This window comes from Garra rufa, chromosome 1 (assembly GCF_049309525.1).
Source record: "Garra rufa chromosome 1, GarRuf1.0, whole genome shotgun sequence".
Taxonomy (NCBI): domain Eukaryota; kingdom Metazoa; phylum Chordata; class Actinopteri; order Cypriniformes; family Cyprinidae; genus Garra; species Garra rufa.
The window spans coordinates 48,436,193-48,456,938 of NC_133361.1; the positions used below are offsets into that span (position 1 = coordinate 48,436,193).

The 20,746-nt window shown below is 36.9% G+C and overlaps 2 protein-coding genes across 2 annotated transcripts; both read left to right on the forward strand.

Annotated features, from left to right (window-relative positions):
- Nucleotides 1-2,355: 2,355 nt before the first annotated feature.
- Nucleotides 2,356-10,447, forward strand: LOC141336533 (trypsin-2). The gene is made up of 6 exons (XM_073842205.1): nucleotides 2,356-2,513; nucleotides 4,683-4,703; nucleotides 4,794-4,962; nucleotides 5,042-5,307; nucleotides 5,401-5,540; nucleotides 9,632-10,447. The coding sequence occupies exons 1-6, from the start codon at nucleotides 2,459-2,461 to the stop codon at nucleotides 9,911-9,913; spliced, it is 933 nt and encodes a 310-aa protein (XP_073698306.1). The 5' UTR covers nucleotides 2,356-2,458; the 3' UTR covers nucleotides 9,914-10,447.
- Nucleotides 10,448-11,503: 1,056 nt separating this feature from the next.
- Nucleotides 11,504-19,549, forward strand: LOC141314417 (chymotrypsinogen A-like). The gene is made up of 7 exons (XM_073832656.1): nucleotides 11,504-11,558; nucleotides 12,882-12,961; nucleotides 13,028-13,100; nucleotides 13,370-13,532; nucleotides 13,612-13,880; nucleotides 13,973-14,112; nucleotides 19,262-19,549. Exons 1-7 carry the CDS (start codon nucleotides 11,504-11,506, stop codon nucleotides 19,547-19,549), a joined length of 1,068 nt encoding a protein of 355 aa, XP_073688757.1.
- Nucleotides 19,550-20,746: the final 1,197 nt, after the last annotated feature.

Consider the following 20,746-nt stretch of genomic DNA (forward strand, 5'->3'; position numbering starts at 1 on the left):
CCCCCAGCTCTTAGTGCATCGTTTTTTCCTTCTGGAGCATCAGTAAGCATTTGAACCTTCTGTAATAGTTGCGTATGAGTCCCTCAGTTGTCCTCAGTGTGAAAAAGATAGATCTAAAAACCATACAGTCCTTGTTGGAAACGGTTCAAATGCACAAAAATGCTGAAAAACAAAAATAATTTGTGGGACCTAAAGGATTTTTCTGAAGAACAGCGGGCAGTTTACCTGTTCAGGACAAACAAGGGACTGTAGTGAACAACTATCACTAAACAAATGTCTTTTATGTGAAGTCAGGTCAGTACTTAATAAAAAATAACATGCATTTTGTATGATCCCTCTTATTTTGGTAAAATAATTACCATTTTGCTGATTCTGCAAGGTGTATGTAAACTTTTGACCCCAACTGTATATAGAAATGCAGATTGTTTACAGACAGAACAATAACAGTGTTGTTGTCATAAAATTAATCAGTTATTAAATTACATCAACGTCTGCTGTAAAGCAGCACTACAGAAGACAATATTGTCATTATTCAGCTTATTTCTGGTATAATTTTGTTTCAGTTCAGATCAATACCTGTCATTGTTCATAAATTATGAAACAAATTTAACTCAGATCTAAAGCAGCTCTACAGAGGGCAACAATGTTATTATTCAGCTCAAGTCAATTCAATGTTGATTCAATTAAGGTTCATTATCCAGCTCAGTGTATTTTAAATTTAGTTCTCATCCTATAGTGTTAGTGGAGTTAAATCTATGATATGGATAAAAATGAAAGGACAAGGTGAAATATCCTACTGAACTTTATTACCAAAAGGGATGGGAAATGACTATGCGTAAATAATATCTATACACTTTAAGGGCAAAGGTATCTTGACAGGGTCTAACTAATGTACTTTTGAAGTGAACTTTAATGAGGGTGTCAACGTGAAGTTAACTTTTAAACATTTTCCTACCTAAACTGATTACTAATAACTAATGAGTTTCATGGTTGTGAAATCATTCTTATCTCATTTCAGAGACACTATTCTTTTGTGTACTGCATGTCTGTATAAATGAAATGAATTTATTAATTTGTTTATATTTTGCAAATACATCAATACATAACTCAATACATCATTGTTTTTATCTTAATATAACAAGAGGATATAGTCTCCTCTAATATTAAGTGACTTGTTGCAGAAAGTGCTTGTGATTCAACCTTTTGTTTAACTAGCAGGTTCCAATTTCACAATCAGTCATGATGCATAAACACCATTCAGTTGCATTGTTATCTAAGAGATGACGAATTATGAAATTATGAAAACATACAGGAGTGACGTGCTTTAGAAAAATGACAAGTGAACGTGCAGTAAATCATACAGTACATGAGAACATCAACCAGGCCTTTAGGAAATGTTTTCTTGTGAGGGAAACTTTCAGGCTTGTCCATAGTAATAAAACCGGTAAAACAAGATCACTAGATAAAGCATGCAGTCATTGTTAATGCAAATGTCACTTGAGGAAATTCTATGAAACTGCCACTTAAAAAATAGTAATAGTACAAATCACTTATTTTACACGATATTGATTAAGGTTATGATAACTTGATTAAGTCAGGAACATATGTTTTAAAAAATACATACATTCTTTACAGTTTCTTTACATACTTTATTGTAGTCCATAGATTCTCTTTCTCTCTCTCTTTTACCTTGTAACATTTAGCTTTGAAATACAACATAACTTTACTGTTAATACTTTTATTGAACAAGAATGCATTAAATTGATCAAAAGTGACATTTATAATGTTACACAAGATTTCTAACTGAAATAAATCTGATTCATTAAAGATTCATGAAATAACAACAAAAATAAAAATGTTTTAACACTTCTTATAATCATAATTAATGTTTCTTGAGCATCAAATCAGCATATTACAATGATTTCTAAAAAATCATGTAATGAAACCTCAGCTTTGATATAATAAATTAGTATTAAAACATATTCAGATTCTTAGACTCACTAAATGGTTTATTGTTCATTTAGTGTATGAGGTACAAGGCAGAGGCAGACAGCAAAGTGTACAAAAGCAAAAAAGAAATTGAAAGACATCTTGTGTAATAATAACATATTGTGGGTCTGCTCTGTCATGCTCATTCAGAATGCTGCTTTGTATACTAAATTCAAAGTGACGTCTTAAAAATCAAATTAGAGATGCTTGAAATGTTCCAATGTGTTAATATGTAATGAAGTGACCTTGAACTGAAAAATGCTCAATAAGGAAATCCTTAAAGTTACCTGTAAAGGTGACCGTGTACAGTAAACACAGAATAAAAGAGACTTGAAAAAAAAAATGAGTCAGACACTCATGGTGGTGGGGGCAGAGAACACTTGATGAGCACAACAGCACCTGCTTTACATCTCATTACAGACCTGAGAGTTTAGGAAACGGCAGTCAGAACACAGACCTGAGCAGAAGAATGAAGTTTAACACAGCTTTGAGCGTTGCAGGAACCATACTTCTCAACATAGCAGGTAAGTCGATAAAATTAGGTATAGATTTAATAATGTGTAAACAGTTAAAGACAAGCCAATTGAATTCCAGTTGCTAGGGATCTTTGTAAGTCAAACACACTGAAACCTGAAATGGCAGTTACTGCAAACACATAAGCTACCTGTTTCTCTTGAGCGTAAGCACTTTTGACTTAAAGTCTAATGATTAAATGCTTAAAATTAGATTTTTTAACAATAATAAGTAATAATAGTAATATTTCAGTATTTTAATAATACACATTTAATTGAAATATTTAACAACGAAAGGTTCCAGAAGGGTGTTTCACTGTGCATTAGAAAATAACCTTTAAGTGAACAGTTTTACATTGTTTTATTTCACGTGACTTTATCCACCATAAAGAACCTATTGTGCAATGTAAAGTTTCCATAGCTGTTAATGATTCTTCATGGAACAATAAATGGCAATAAAAACCTTTTTAAAAGTTTAGCTTAATTGTTCACTCATTAAAATTCTAAAGCCATGCCTCTAAAGAACTAATCTGGGCTTCCCAAAGAACCATTTTTGAAGAACATTTAATAAACTAAAGAACTTTTTCCACTATAAAGATCCTTTTGTAAAATGAAAAGGTTCCAGGGATATTCGATGTTCTTTGTGAAACCATGCCGTCAGTAGCACTTTACAGTAAGGTGTCATTAATGTATTACCTAACACAAATAAACAATGAACACATTTATCAGACGATTTATAAATCTTTGTTATTTTTTAAAATACAGTCGTTCATTGTTTGTTCATGTTAGTTCACAGTGCATTAACTAATGTTAACAAACACGACTTTAGGGTGGTTTTAATGATGCATTCTTAAATGCTGAAATTAACATGAACTAATTAATAAATGCTGTAGAAGTATTGTTGATATAACAGTACATTAGTAAGGTTCATGAACCTTATTGTAAAGTGTCAACGTCAAATGTAATTATTTTAATGTAAAGTGCAAGTATGTCACTAGGGTAAATAAAAAGTCCCGAAAGTGGCTGTAAGACCTGTTGTAAGACCTGTCCAGTTACACCAGCTGCGCACGTATGCAGCTAGTATAGGGTGCATATAAGTATGTGAAGGAAAACCATATACACAGTTCACGCAAACATAGTGATACATAGCAGGAAAAATAGGTGTAAAAACAATTTTAACTTCGAAATTGCCAAAAGTAACACATTGAATTAAATGTTTTTTAAGTAGAAAGAAATAGTATTTTCTTTCTTTTTTTTTACAGTGTAGAAGTGTAATTGAAAGTAGTTTTTACAATGTAGAAGTGTAATTGAAAGTAATTTCAGTGAGCCTATTTTGCTGTGTTCAGTGGAAAAAACATGGTTAAAATACACCATAAATCAACATTTTCTTTTACAATATAAGCTTTTAAGAAGCAGCATAGAACACTTGAGCAAAGTAATTACCTATAACCTGATGATTTTGGTTAATTCATACCCTTTTAGATATCAATTTGATTCCATACATTATATATGAATTAGACTGAATCAAGCATACACTCTTAAAAATAAAGGAGCTTCACCATGCCAAGAAGAACCTTTTTTGTTGAAATGGTTTCATAAAGAACTTTAACATCTGAAGAATTTTTCTGTTTCACAAAAGGCTCTTTGTGGCAAAAGAAGGTTATAAAAAGATAAGAAAGGGGTGGTCCTTTAAATAACCTTTAAACCTTTGTGGAACCAAAAATGGTTCTTCTATGGCGTCGCTGTAAAGAACCTTTTAAAGCACATTTATTCTTAAGAGTGTAGCTCACACAGGCCAATTCCTAAGAACCATTTTATAATTTATGGCCATTTTTAAAACAAATACTTAATTTAGTAAGCCAAAACTATGTTTTCTGTACTGAGATGTTGTCAGTGTAAGTGCAAACCAGCTTTTGTTGTTAAATGTCTACTTCACACAACGTAAAACACGCCTCCTAATTTAGGACTGACAGGTTAAGCTTCTGTCAAGACAATGAAATCATTTAACGACCTGGCTATAGTCTACAAACACTCAAACCTATGTGAAGCTATTATCTTGATTCACGCAATTGGTATGTGCCAAAACTTATGTAAAAGGTGAAAGAGTAAGGTTGTAAACTACACAAACCAGTTCATCAGCTTTATTCATGTTAATCTCATTGTTTGGTCTCTGTCTTCCAGGTTCTCTCTGTCAGTTAGATGGTAAGTTGTCAAAGACGTAGCAACCATAAAACTAGCATTCCGCATATCCTGTGAGTATATCACTTTAATTGCTAATTCCCTTATCATCAGAATGTGGTCAAGCCCCCCTCAACAACAAGATTGTTGGCGGACAGGATGCAACGGCAGGGTCTTGGCCGTGGCAAGTCAGCATTCAAAGCACCAGAACTGGAGGCCATTTTTGTGGTGGGAGTCTAATCAATAAAGATTGGGTTTTGTCTGCAGCTCACTGCTTTCAGAGGTATGATGTTTGAATACAACTCAAGACACTATTATGAACTAACGCTAGTTGAGTTAAAACTGATTTTCCTTATATGCAGCTCACTGGGTACCATTGAGATCTACCTGGGACGTAGAAGCCAATCAGGCACAAACCCTAATCAAGTTTACAGAACAGCTTCCAGAGTCATCAACCATCCTAACTATGACAATCCTAACAATGACAATGACTTAGCGCTGCTCCAGCTCTCTTCTTCTGTGACTTTCTCTAATTATATTAGGCCAGTCTGTTTGGCAGCTACTGGTAGTAGATTTGCTGCAGGTACATACAGCTGGGTCACTGGATGGGGAACGCTACAGTCTGGAGGTGGGTAAACATTTGATTGCCAAACAACAGTATTGTAAAGCTTATTGCAAGCTTTTGGAAGCCACTAAAATTGTCCTCTGATCTGTGTCACAGGCCAGGCTGCTAATATACTGCAGGAAGTGACGATACCGATTGTGAGCAACAGTGACTGTGATGATGCTTATAGTGGGGGCATCACAGACAATATGATTTGTGCTGGATTGTTAAATGAGGGAGGAAAAGATTCATGTCAGGTAAGACATCAGTCATTCTTTTTTTTTAATTCACAATTTACAAAACACAGATCAACCATCAAAGGGGTCATCGGATGCCCATTTTCCACAAGTCCATATGATTCTTTAGGGTCTTAATGAAAATCTCTAATATACTTTGGTTCAAAATTCTTAATAGTAGTGTAAAAGAAAAACACCCTTTTACCTTGTCAAAATCAGCTCTGCAAAATATCAAATCATTGTAATGCAAGGTCCCTTTAAATGCAAATGAGCTCTGCTCGCCCCGCCCCCTCTGCTGTGGGATTATGAGCTGTAATGTTTACCTTAGATGCATTTAGCTGTATTTAGCCGCGTTTATTGGCGAAACTTGCAAACAAGCACATTATTAAGAAAGGCCATGCATGAAACACCCTTATACTCACTTCTGCTCTGGGTGAAACTGCATCACGAATGATCCACACGAACATAGATGCATATGTAGATGCTTTTGGCGCTTTTGAAAACAAAAAGTAATGTTGTCCTCTGCCTCTTAAGCGGCTCAACAACATGTAAAAGTGAGTTTTGCATCTGATGACCTCTTTAAAACATTTGCTACTACAATACCTAAAATGAATATTTTACAGTCACTGTTATGCATTGGCACTGGCTAAACCATGGAAATAAATGTGTGGAAGCTGCTAAATCATATAGAGAAGGACTTAGTAAGTAGGAAGGGGTGGAAATCCTAGTTTAGTTTGGCCAACCACAAATGCCTTTTGTTCCTCAGACAGTTTTTTTTTTTTTTTTTTTTTTACAATCTTTTACTTGTTTTTTTTATAACTTTTGGCAGTCTGTAGCACTCTAAATGTTTTTCCCGGTCCGACCGATTAGTACAGCCCAAAACATGACAATAATTTACCATTTTCAGCAGCAATAATCAGCAAAATATGCTAGTTTCCTTCAGTTCAGTGGCACCAGTGTTGCCAGACGTACGATAATTATCGTATTTGTACCATAATTTTGACCTCTGTACGATGTACGATCAATAATACCACAATGTACGATAATTTCAGAATTTTGTGACACCATGGTCGTTGTAATTATAGAGCTTCTATTCTCAAAGATCTAGCTGTGTGGATCCTTCGTCTACCTTCATGATTGTGAGGAGACGTGAACGTGGCATTACGCATGTCTTTCATCCAATCTTACGTCTTCTCAACCAATATCATCGTGGAGAATGGCTCTCTCTCACGAGCACAAGTTAACGTTCCTGTCGCACTTAGGTCAGTTGTTTCAAAACTGAGGTTGTTAGTTTAACAATAAAGTATAGAAAATGAGTGCTGAAAAGGATAAATAGCTGTAACATCTAGATAAATATCTTTATTTTGAACATTTGACTCAAATACGATAATTTTCTCCCAAATACGATAATTTTGAGCTTCTGGTACGATACTTGGACATTTCCAATCTGGCAACACTGAGTGGCACTGACATGGTGGAGATTTATTTATTTATTTATTTATTTATTTATTTTTAACCACAAGTCATTCTCTTGTTCTGGTAGCCGTGGGTCATAGGGTAACCGTGCCTTTTCTGTGTTAGGTCCTAAATTATGGAAAAGTCTTTTTTACTTCAACATCTGCCAGATTTAAAGGGTTAGTTCACCTTAAAATGAAAATTCTGTCATTCATGTTGTTCCAAAGCCATAAGACATTCGTTCATCTTCAGAACACAAATTAAGATATTTTTGATGAAATCCGAGAGCTTTCTGACCCTCCATAGAGATGCAACTGACACGTCTGACAGTCATTTTATGAAGCAATGAGGATACTTTTTGTGGGCAAAGAAAACAAAAATAAAGAGTTCACGAGAGTATCAGTATACGCATGTGGTGCTGCTGATGTAGGAGCTGGCGTTCTGAGGTAGAACTGTTTGTATTTGATAGTTCATTGTCTGTATCCACCTTTTTCCTGAGTAATTGTTGAGGGCTGTCATGATGGATTCTAACTTCCGCTTGGATGCTCTCACGTTCTGGTCTCCATAGTCATCCATGTTTAAATAGGGTGACAGAATGGACATACAAAGATGGACAGAATTAATTAAACTGAAACTTTTAAAATACTAAATATGAAAATGTGTGCAGGGTTAAGATACAGTGCCTTGCAAAAGTATTCATACCACTTCATTTTTTTTCACATTTTGTTTTGTTGCAGCACTATGTTAGTTAAACTGCTTTAAATTACTTTTTTTCCACATCAGTCTACATCTCATACAACATAATGACAAAGCACAAAACAGGTTTGTAACAACTTTATTTATGTAAATGTATTAGTAATAAAAAACTGAAAAGATCCCATTGCATAAGTATTCATACTCTTTTCTGGGACACTCGAAATTTAGCTCAGGAGCATTCATATTGCTTCTAGATGTTACTACACTTTGAGTGGAGTTAAACTGTGGCAAATTCATTTGAATGAGTATGATTGAGAAAGGCACACACCTCTCAGAAAAGGTCTAACAGCTGAAAATGCATATCAGAGCAAAAACCAAGTCCTGAGGTCAAGATAACTGCCTGTAGAGCTCAGTGACAGACTTGTGTTAAGGCAATGATCTAGGGAGGAGTTCAGAAAAAAATCTGCTGCATTGAAGGTTCACAGAAGCGTTATCCATAATGGAAGACGATTGGAACAACTAGGACTCTAGAAAATGTCTGCCAGCCCCCATCCAAGCTGACAGAGCTTGAGAGGTGAAAAGGTGAGGCAAAGAATGGCAGATAATCGCCAAATGCAGATGTGCAAAGCTTGTCGCATCATACCCCAAAAGACTCAACTATGTACTGAGTTAAGGGTATGAATACTTATGCAATGCACTTATTTCAGTTTTTATTTTTAATAAATTTGGAAAATTTGCAAATCTGGTTTTTGCTTTGTCATTATTATGGTGTATAGAGTCTAAATTGATATGGGGAAAAACTAATTTAAAGCAGTTTAACATAATGCTGCAACAAAACAAAATGTGAAAAAATGAAGGGTTCTGAATACTTGTATGTCACTGTATGTGTTCATTTGACTAGAAGCACTAGAGACTGGATATGTAAAGCATCTTTATGTTAAGAGGCTGAGGAGACTTCCGTGTTCAGAAAAGAGGCTTGGCAAAAAATTGCAAGCCATCCTCTTTGTCGAAACCTTCAGACATGTTTACTAAGACTGTTTAATGTACAGTGTGTGCATTCCTTTGCTCCTGCATCAGCATGTTCATGTGACACCAGTGGTTCAATTAGATATATATTTTTTTATAATATGAAGCTACGAGAATGTGTATTGTGTTCAAAGAAAACAAAAATAATTGTTTAAAAAAAAAAACTTTTTTCACCAATTTCTTCTATTCTGCGCCAGTCATTCACGAGAGTACCACAACACATGCGTGTGATGCTGCTGACACAGGAGCTGAATGAAATCGTTATTTTTGTTGAACAAAGTCATTATTTTTGTTTTCTTTGCGCTCAAAACTGTTGAACCTCTGCTGTCACATGGCCTATTTTAATAATGTCCTTACTACCTTTCTGGGCCTTGAATGTGTCAGTTGCGTTGCTGTCTATGCAGCGTCAAAAAGCACTAGGATTTCATCAAAAATATCTTAATTTGTGTACTGAAGATAAACGAAGGCCTTACAGGTTTGGAACGACATGAGGGTGAGTAATAAATGACAGAATTTTCATTTTTGGGTGAACTGTGCTTTTAAATCTTCTTTAAAACACATTTATACTGTAGCTTTTAAATAGATAACTGTACAGGTTGAAGCTAATTAATACATGATGCTGTATTTAAATGTTCTAATTTATTGTATAATGTTTCATATTTAGATATTTTATGATTATATAGTTAAATCAAAATGAGACAGCAAATTCGAAAATTGTGGCCACAAATTAACAAGTTGTGGGAACAGGTTCTTAATTCAAGGCTATGATGATATATTTTTTCCACTGCAATGTCAATTCACATATTTCAACATGACATCAGAGCAAGTCGGATGACATTTCTGACAATGTTTCAAATGGCATGCATTGCAGTGAACACTGCAGTAAACGATTTAGTATTTTTAGATATTTAACTGTGAAGTGTTTTTCAATGCAGGGAGACTCAGGAGGTCCGATGGTCATTAGGAACAACTCCCTGTGGATTCAGTTCGGCATTGTGAGTTTTGGAATTGGATGTGCTGACCCCAGATATCCCGGTGTGTATGCCAGAATCTCTGAGTACCAAGACTGGATCAGCTCTTACACGGGCAGCAACCCACCTGGATTTATCGAATTCAACAACGGTGCATTCAGAAGCTCACCCAACCTCCTTTTATTTGCCATTTCTCTCACATTCTCTATCATTCCTTTCATATGCTCGCTATATCTTTCTTTGTAGTGAAGCACTTTGATTAAGAGGACAACTGTGCTGTCCATGTTTTCCATAATATGTGAAGAAAGTAGGTGCATAGTTATCTATCTTTTTAAAAATGTACTATTCTCGGAAAGCTACTCTTACTCTTATTTATTGCACATTATTAAAGTTCAGGACGCCTTTTCTCTTTAGAATGTTTGCATAATGAGGTAGAGTTTGTGATATATGGCCTATATAAGAGCCATTAATGATGCTTGCAATTATAATACATACCTAATTATTGTCCTCACTTTGGGCCACTTTTGGGGAACTGATTTTTTAGAAACTATTGAATTTTTATTGACATTTGTATTTCTTTGCAAATGCACTGCAGGCAATTTTGTATTAAAGTTTTATTTTATATATAATAACACTTCATCTCAGGGTCTGAGTAAAGAATGTGTGCTCTGCAATGTGGCCAGAAATACTGGTTAGTGAAAATGTATTTGAAAATTATTGATAATCAGTAATCATTTTGAAAATCACACAGTTTGAACAGAATAAATCAAACACAAAATGCTTAGACTTCTATTTCTTTATATTCTTACTCTTTCTATATAGAATAGGATTGAATAAAATATCAAATATGTGACCCTGGACAACAAAACCAGTCTTAAGTAGCGTGGGCATATTTGTAGCAATAGCCAAAAATACATTGTTTGGGTCAAAATGATTGATTTTCATTTTCATCTGATGCCCAAAATCATTAGGATATTAAGTAAAGATCATGTCCCATGAAGATATTTTGTATATTTCCTACCATAAATATATCAAAACTTAATATTTGATAAGTAATGTGCATTGCTAAGAACTTCATTTAAACAACTTTAAAGGCAACTTTCTCAATATTTAGATTTGTTTGCACCCTCAGAGTCCAGATTTTCAAATAGTTGTATCTCAACAAAATATTGTCCTATCCTAACAAAATACATCAATTGAAAGCTTATTTATTCAGCTTACAGATGATGTATAAATCTCACTGTCAGAAAATTAACACTTTATAACTGGTTTTGTGGTCCAGGCTGACATATTATACTTCAAGCTTTCGAGGAATGTTTAATTGTTCATTTCTCAATCATAATTGTATTGCATTGCATTATGTTTTGCCCCTGTGTTTCTTATAAAATCTGAGAACCATATTCTCCAATATCACACTGATATGAGCCATACAAGCCTGATGTAGCAAACAAATAAAAATAAATATAAATTAATTAATTAATTAAATTTCCACATACACTTAACAGCTTACATAGCCACCAATGTTGGCTGGAATAAAAAGTGTAACAACTAACTTTTCCAGTATGTGTTAAGTAGTAACATAATTGGCCTGTGTATGAAAGGAGTGTATAAGATCACCATTTACAGTCAGCAGGTGACTTTCTATAACTTAAATTAGGCATATTAGAGAAGTATGCAAACATCAGTGATAAGCAGGGTGTGTACTAAAACAGTGGCAACAGGTTAGAAGAGAAAATGAGGTGTGTCGGAAGTAAACTAATCATAGGGTCCAGCACTCGATTACTTGTCATTCTCTATAAAAGAAACAGCAAACATCACACAAACAACAACATGAAGATGACGTTGTGTCAAGCTGTGTGTTTTGCAGGAGCCATACTTCTCAACATAGCAGGTAGGATATAACAAGAGACGGCAACAAATAATAGACAAGATCTTAATAACCTTGTTGTAACCTTTTATATTTTTGTTTGGGTTAATATTATGTAGGCCTGTTTGCCACATAATGGAACACCTTTTGAGTTATTAACATTTATTCATTTCTTTTATAACATCTGAAAATCATCTCTAAATTTAAAGTTACTTTTTTGTTAAAAATAGAATTTTAATGCTAAAAGTAAATGGAATTAGTTACGAACAGTCATGATTATTGACCACAAAACCAGTCATAAGGGTCAGTTTTTTTTTTAAATTGAGATTTATACATAATCTGACACAAATAAGCACAATAGAATAAGAATAGGACAATTTTTGGCTTAGATACAACTATTTGAAAATCTGGAATCTTAGTAATTCAAGAATCAAAATATTGAGAAAATTGCCTTTAAATTTTTCCAAATGAAGTTCTTAGCAATGCATATTACTAATCAACAATTAAGTTTTGATAGATTTACGGTAGGAAATTTACCAAATATGTTAATGGAACATGATCTTTACTTAATATCTGAATGATTTTTGCATAAAAGGAAAATTGGTAATTTTGACCTGTTTAATGTATTTTTGGCTATTGCTACTGGTTTTGTGGTCCAGGGTCACATTATTCTTAGCTTGACTAATGAACAGTTTTTAGCCAATATTACATTATTAAACACAAACATAATTATTTCTTATAAGAAACACATTTGGAAATTATAACAATGCTACAATTGAATTGGCTGTTATCTTTTATGAAAACAAAATAACATTAAAATAACAGCATTTATCAGGTGTATAGTCTATAATCATAAATACAGAATTTTAATGTACAGATATTATTTCTATGTTGTAAAACCTCAGGTAAGCTCAGTGGTGTCACTGGTAGGTCTATGTTCTTAAATGAAGACAGATAATGTTCAAAATAATGTTTTTTTTTTCATAGTGTACTCACTCTCAGATAATTGCAAACTTGTATTTCTTTTCAGGTGAATTTGTCAAGAATATTCTAGCCACTTTCTTAAAATAATGTAAGTGAATGAGAACTGGTACTATCAAGCTACAAAAAAGCAGAAGAATTCAAATGTGTTTAGTTATTAAGTTTAAATTTACTGAAGAAATTAAAATTCACCTTTGCCCTTCTTTGATTGTTCATAGAGTGTTGAGAATTCATGGTAACAGTCACTAGTGCATTATTGCAGATATCACCTTGAGTTTCACAGACGAAAGTCAGCCATTGTCAGTTTGAAATGACATAAGTGATTAAATGAGTCATTTAATTTTTAATTTTCTGGAAACCAAACAGATACAGGCCACTCAAAGAACCAGTTTATCAGATTATCTCTGTGTCAGTGCATCTACACCTGCGTGTCTCTGTGTGAGCCAGTTTTGACTCAACTAAAATCACTGTCAAGGAAACTAACACACAGAAAAGTAATATTCATTTTATAGACTCTTATAACAACTCTAAATATTTTTTGTTTCTTTATTTTTCTTATTACAGGGTCACTTTGCCAATTAGATGGTAAGTTTCAATGCTCTCATTCAAACACATTCAACAAACCTATGGTGAAAAAAAAGTAGGGTTTAATTGATCTTATTTGTGTTTTGATTTAATTTTTCTGGGATTAATGAATTGGAGCATGAATAATCTTCCACAATAATAAATATATCTTTAATAATTTAATATATACATTTAATATACCTAACAACAACATAAGGTTATTTAGAAAGAAAGCTGAATCAATTTGGTGTTGATTTCGACCAAAAATCAACTTTATTTTCTCTCATCAGTGTGTGGTCAGGCTCCTCTCAACACCAGGATAGTTGGAGGACAAGGAGCGGTTTGGGGGTCTTGGCCATGGCAAGCAAGCCTTCAAAAAGGTGGAAGACATTTCTGTGGTGGAAGTCTAATCAATAAAGACTGGGTTTTGTCTGCAGCTCACTGCTTTAAGAAGTATGAAGTCATATATAATATACCACTGAATATGTAGATAGATATAGTAATTAAGACCGATATTTGTTTCTATTCACAGCACCGTTGCATCCGATGTAAATATCTACCTTGGCCGTCACCTCCAAACGGGCTCAAACCTGAGTGAGATCTCCAGGACAGTAACTAAGCTCATCAGCCATCCCAAGTATAGCACAACTACTCAAAACAATGACATAGCACTGCTGCAGCTCTCCTCTTCTGTGGCATTCACTGATTATATTAAGCCAGTTTGTCTGGCGGCTGCTGGTAGTGTATTTGGAGAAGGAACTATGAGTTGGATTACTGGATGGGGCAAACTTAAATCTGAAGGTGAGTTCAAACAAACACATCTATGATTCACAACTTTGTATAGTGTCACCAAAAATGATTTAACTTTTTTCACCTTGCCATTTATGTTAAAGACACCCAGATTCCAAACATGCTGCAGGAGGTGGAGATACCAATTGTAAACAACAATGTTTGTAATAAGACCTATAAGGGAGCTATTACAAGCAACATGCTTTGCGCTGGACTAAATGAGGGTGGAAAAGATTCATGTAAGGTATGCTATAACTTACTAGAACTTTTCACACTGGCTTGTCATCTTTCTAAACCCTGCTTTTATCTCTGGGTAAAGCAGTTCACACTTGTTATTTAGAATGGGATTAGAATCACTTTTTTAAATCCCTGCTCCATACTGCAATGTCAAATTTGTACAGTGAGAAACAATATGGTGTTAAGTTTAGAATGCCACAGGGTTTACTATTTACAATGCTTAACAAGCTTAACAAGCTATTTACAAGTTCTCTTTTGAACAGTCTCTGCCATTGCGTATTACATGCTTTGGGGGAAATTCCTGTTTACTCTGATACTGAAGCCTGATTTGTTCACCTTCGTGTACCTGCACGAACAAATGTTGCATCAACCCGCCAGGAGCCGACTAATATATAAGTCGACTCAGAGTGCCATTCATCAGAATGTTTTTTGCCAAGAAGCCGAAGCAAAAAGCTCAGCCTGTGCTCGCTGTAGAAGAGCCCCGGCAGAGGAAGACTTTGGCTATCCGGTGATTAAAAAAGCAAATTTCTGAGCAGATTTCCTTTGAGATTGTGGCAAATGTCGCACCGTGAGTGCCCTGTCCACTCCACACAGGCACAGTGAGCGCCTTCTTTAATGAAGGTGATCCTGCCGTCATGTTTCTCACCTCCCAGCTGCCTAGGATGAAGAAACAAGGGAGTTCCGGGACTGAGAAACTGGGCTTGAGTGATCTCACGCCGTCACAGGATTGATTGTCTGGATTGAGTGGTTTGATCTTTTTAGGCAGATCAAAAGTGAATGCTGTCACTGAGTACGTTTACATGGACAACAATATTCCGATTTTAATGCGATTAAGACAATACTCTGATTAAGAAGCAACCATGTAAACTGAGATTTTTGATTAATTTAATCCGACTAAAGTCATAATCGAAGTAAACACAAATCGAATTAAGACAGGTGGAGTATTCCTATTTTAGTCGCATTATGGAAGACATGTACACACCTTAATCACACTATTACCCTTGTGTAGGACTTTTCGCCACATTTTGCGACAGGATACACAGTAATGCTGCGTTCCAGGCAGGTTTTTGAGCTCGTACATCACGTCTTCAAACCACGACTCAGGACTTTAGCATTCCAGGCAAGTCACGCCAAACATTTATTATTTTTATATTATTAATAATTTGACTGCAACGTTATATTGTCCTAAACTCTATTTTCCCACCGTGTGCCACTTGCATAAACACCGCACGGCTTTATTGTTGTTTCGCGGGCTATGTCAAGTCAGAACTCGGAACTGGGAGTAGGCTACGTCGATCTAGTACGAGTTCGCGGATGGGAATTCACGGGTTTGAGTGCCTTTCCAGTGCACTTTCACAGGTAGAAGTTATGGAAAAACACGGGTAACGTGTTGCCTGGAACGCTGCATAACGTTCTCAGTTGGTTGCACATGCATATGCTTTGGTTTCATTTTTATTTATTTATTTTTTTGCTACAACATGGGATTAATCAATGCTCATTGCTGATAAATAGTTTGTCTGTTATCATAATTTATAGTTTTATGAAAACGTATTTAACATTCAACCCGTTCTTTTTCATTAGTATCATTTGTGATTTTAATTTTGTGAACGGGATTTCCGCTATTGGAATGTCTTAGGATGCTTTTCACTTTTACTTTCGAATTCATGATCTTGGTTTTGCTCACATATATAGGCTACACCTATCAATTTTAAGATTAAAACAAATTCTTAAAAGATGGATTTGTTATTTAAACAGCATAACAACAATAAAATAAAACTAGCTTATGTAGCATTTATTAACAAAAACTAATAAGACGAGGAATGGACTCCATCGCATGCTGTGTTATATGCCGACTAAACAATTTATTACAGGGTGCGCAAACACTGTGCAATCAAATTAATTAATAAAAAATATAAATGAAAGCCTCCAAAGCGTAATGTGAGGTAAACGGCAAAAAAAACTGAGTGGCTCTGAAACGCTCGCTGTATGGAGCAGACGCTTTGGAGCAGCACAGCATGCACTCACACAAATGCGACCACGGCAAATTTTAACTCACACATTCTAAAATATTTGTTGCATATGTCCAGTGCCACTTCAAGCTTTTTGTAAAATTAAAACCGAAACATCCAAAAGTCTATAAGGAAGATGAACTGATAGTGTCGCGTGTGGACCCAATGATGTGTGTCATTAATCGATCTATGTACTATAACATGTAAAACGGGAACATGAAAGGAATATTCTAAAAGCCACTCATGTAAACAGCTTAATCATATTATTGTCTTATTCAGAATAAGGTCATTAATTAGATTACTGGTGTCCATGTAAACGTAGTCATTGATTCCATATCACTGACAGCTTTGGATTGGGTGTGCTTCAGAGAGGATTCATCACAGGCCAGAGAGTAAACTGATTTGCATCCTTACTAAGCTGTGGCGAATATTTTAGCTTAGAATGGTTGGCTATGGAAGAGCCTACCCACAGCCGTTTAGATGGACAAAATATCCTCTAGGCTGTCGTCATCAAACCTCCTGCCTGCAGATTTATAGCATAGCAGCTTACACAACACTCATTCCCTTATCTCATGGAACCAAGGTTACGTTAGTAACCAGAGTGTTCCCTCTTGAACAGCAAGAATGCAAGAATATGCAAGAATATATGCAAGAATGAGCCCCAAGCTAGCCTGCTGGGGACTACATAGCAAAACCTTTTCACCTAAAAAAGATTAGGTAAAACTAAGCAGACATGATCTATGCCTGGAGGGAGGAGACGTCTAAGCTGTAAAAGGCTGATGGCGACGACCAGTTAGTCACTGCACAGATGTTATCAATAGAGGTCCCACTGGACCACGCCCATGAGGAGGCCATCCTTCGAGTGGAGTGGGCCCTCACCCAAAAAGGCATTTTTTCCTCTGTGGCATAAGCAAGGGCTATAGCATTGACTATTCAAAAAGATTGATGTTTCATAACAGGCAGCCTTTTAGACCGGCCTTCAAAGCATACAAAAAACTGCTCTGAGTGTCAAAGTGGGCCAGAGCACTCAACGTACACTCCAAGAGGTCTAACTAAGCACAGTGGATTGGGAGCCTGCTCATCCTCTGAACTAGGAAGAGCTAGAAGGGTAATAACCTGTGCTCTGAACAGTGTTGATGGCACCTTAGGCACATAGCCGTGTCTTGGTTTGAGGACGACTTTACAGTTGTTAGGCCCAAATCTACTCGCTTGAACAACAGTAATGCTAAAAGGAGGGTGATCGTGAGCAACAGGTGCCACAAACTGGCCGACTGGAGTGGTTTAAAGGGAAGGCCTCGTAGGGTCCTAAGGACTATAGATAAGTCCCAGGTTGGCACAGAATGAGGACGAGGCGGGTTCAATCCTAAGAGCTCAATCCTAAGAGCTCAGGGCTGCTTATAGCATCTGAATCAACTCGGGGACTAAGTCTGATTCCTTTAGAGTGGGGCCACCAGGAGGACTGAGCATCTGACTTCCCTGACCCGTCTGATGACCTGAGGAAGCAGGGCAACTGGGAGAAAAGGCATACAAGCGAGCACTGTGCCAGTCATAGGCCAGGGCATCTCACTGCTTTGAAAGTAAATTGGGCAGGAAAACCTGTCTTCTGAGGTGAAGAGGACCACCTCTGTGCTCCCAAAGGCAGACCAGATCATTTGAACCAATTGGGGATGTAGACTCCATTTATTTACATTGCCTCTTGGTACATTCACTCCTTGGTTCAGTCTGCGCTGCACCTAATCTACTCTTAGTGAGAGGAGATTGCACTGTGCCCTAAAAGGCATAGCGCCTGTGCTCTGAATAGGGTTGATGGCACCTTAGGCACATAGCCGTGTCTTGGTTTGAGGACGACTTTACAGTTGTTAGGCCCAAATCTACTCACTTGAACAACAGTAATGCTAAAAGGAGGGTGATCGTGAGCAACAGGTGCCACAAACTGGCCGACTGGAGTGGTTTAAAGGGAAGGCCTCGTAGGGTCCTAAGGACTATAGATAAGTCCCAGGTTGGCACAGAATGAGGACGAGGCGGGTTCAATCCTAAGAGCTCAATCCTAAGAGCTCAGGGCTGCTTATAGCATCTGAATCAACTCGGGGACTAAGTCTGATTCCTTTAGAGTGGGGCCACCAGGAGGACTGAGCATCTGACTTCCCTGACCCGTCTGATGACCTGAGGAAGCAGGGTAACTGGAAAAAAAGGCATACAAGCGAGCACTGTGCCAGTCATAGGCCAGGGCATCTCACTGCTTTGAAAGTAAATTGGGCAGGAAAACCTGTCTTCTGAGGTGAAGAGGACCACCTCTGTGCTCCCAAAGGCAGACCAGATCATTTGAACCAATTGGGGATGTAGACTCCATTTATTTACATTGCCTCTTGGTACATTCGCTCCTTGGTAAAAGAAGGCATAGCGCCATTCTGTAAAGGGAATGCAACCTGGTAATTTATAAAGGCTACCATGTCATGTTGCCCACAGGATGTGGTGCCCCTTAAGGCTAGTGGGAAGGCTTTTAGGGCTAGAGCAGCTGATGTTTAAGCGTTTCTCCAAGTTTGATCAAGAGCCAGATGCCGGTTGCCCTTGTAAAGTGCTTCCAACCTGATTTGGAGGTATCTGTCATGACCACCTTCCTTCTAGAGGTCAGTCCTAACGGGACACCCTGACTGAAACAGGCAGGAAGTTCACCAAGGGGCCACAGCTCTGACACAGTAGTGGGTTACCCTGAGATTAAAGCAGCCCAGGAGCCAAGAGTGGGATGGTACATGGACTTTGAGCCAATATTGTAGGGGCCGCATGTGAAGCTGGCCCAGTGAAATCACAGAGGTAGCGGTCAAGCATCCTCTTAAAAAACTCTGAAGGGACGTGAATTGAGTCGATAGCAGTCACTGACAGTTGAAAGATTCTGAGGAATGCCACTCTGAGCCAACTTATATATTAGTCGGCTACTCTCCTTTTGGCGGGCTGAACCGCCATTTGTGCAGGTACACCAACATGAACAAATCAGGCTTCAGTTTCAGAGTAAACAGGAGTTTCTCCCATAGTGTGTAATTTGCAACACACGTGTCCTTATCTCAGGGAAGGTTACGCTAGTAACTGGAGTGTTTCTTTACCCTGTAAACAATCAGAGATATTAACATTAAGTTTTCATAATCTATGCAGGGAGACTCTGGAGGTGCAATGGTAAGTAAGAACGACTCCCTGTGGATTCAGTCTGGCATTGTGGTTTCCGGTCACGAAGTCTGTGGAACACCCAAGTTCCCTGGTATTTACACCAGAGTGTCTCAATACGAGTCTTGGATCAGCTCTCATATAAGCAGCGATCTGCCTGGATTTGTCTCATTCAATACCACTGAATCCAGCTCAGGCTCACCCAGTCTCCTCTTATTTTCCTTTTCTCTCACATCATCCATTATTCCTTTGATTTTCTCCTTGTTTGTATTTTCTTAAAGACTTTCATAATTCTGTGATATATATTATGTAATCTTGGTTATGCCTTAAAATATTATAGTACAATTAATGTACTAAAAGTATGTATGCATGTTTAGGCCTTTACACACACACACACACACACACACACACACACACACACACACACACACACACACACACACACACACACACACACACACACACACACACACACACACACACACACACACACACACACACACACACACACACACACACACGTTGGGTTTACATGTTTTATGGGGACATTCCATAGGCGTAATGGTTTTCATACTGTACAAACCGTATTTTCTATGGCCCTACACCTACCCTACACCTAAACCTAGCCCTCACAGGAGATTGTGCACACTTTTACTTCCTCAAAAAAACTCATTGTGCATGATTTATAAGCCTGTTTCCTCATGGGGACCTAAGAAATGTCCCCACAAGGTCAAAATTTACTGGTATTACTATCCTTGTGGGGACATTTGGTCCCCACAACGTGATGAATACCAGGTACACACACACACACACACACACACACACACACACACACACACACACACACACACACACACACACACACACACACACACACACACACACACACACACACACACACACACACACAGCCATTGTCCACATACTGTATTAACACAAAGCAATACAAATGCACTGCAGTCACTTTGTATTTAAATAAAGGTTTGTTGTACAGTAACAGTGTACAGTAACCTAATAATTTGTCTATGCCCTTGATTTCTGTAGTGGAACCCCACAACAATCAACCTGCTCTTCAAAATAAACAGGGAAAAATTGTAACTTGATGAACTAGATGAAAAATTTAGCTGAAACCTGTACTTGATTTTGTCTTGTTCAATGTAAAATCAACCAAATAAATGAGGAAAAGCTTTTGAGCTGTGAGTTGGGGAACAAATTTCATTTAGGCTATTGTTTGTTTACACACTGCAAAATTTAGTTAAGTATGCCATCTAGTGCTGTGGCGGAGGGCCTGCAGGCTCAAACTCATTCACCAGCTGGGCGTTTCATCTTTAAAATTCAATTAGAGACAATGAATGTCGTTGTGACACTTAAATGTGGTCTGAAAGATCACTGTTCCACATTAATGCAACTTTTAGCGCGAAATAAACATGAATAAGCATAGTGTTGTACAACTCACTCAGTCAGTGTTTCAACCAG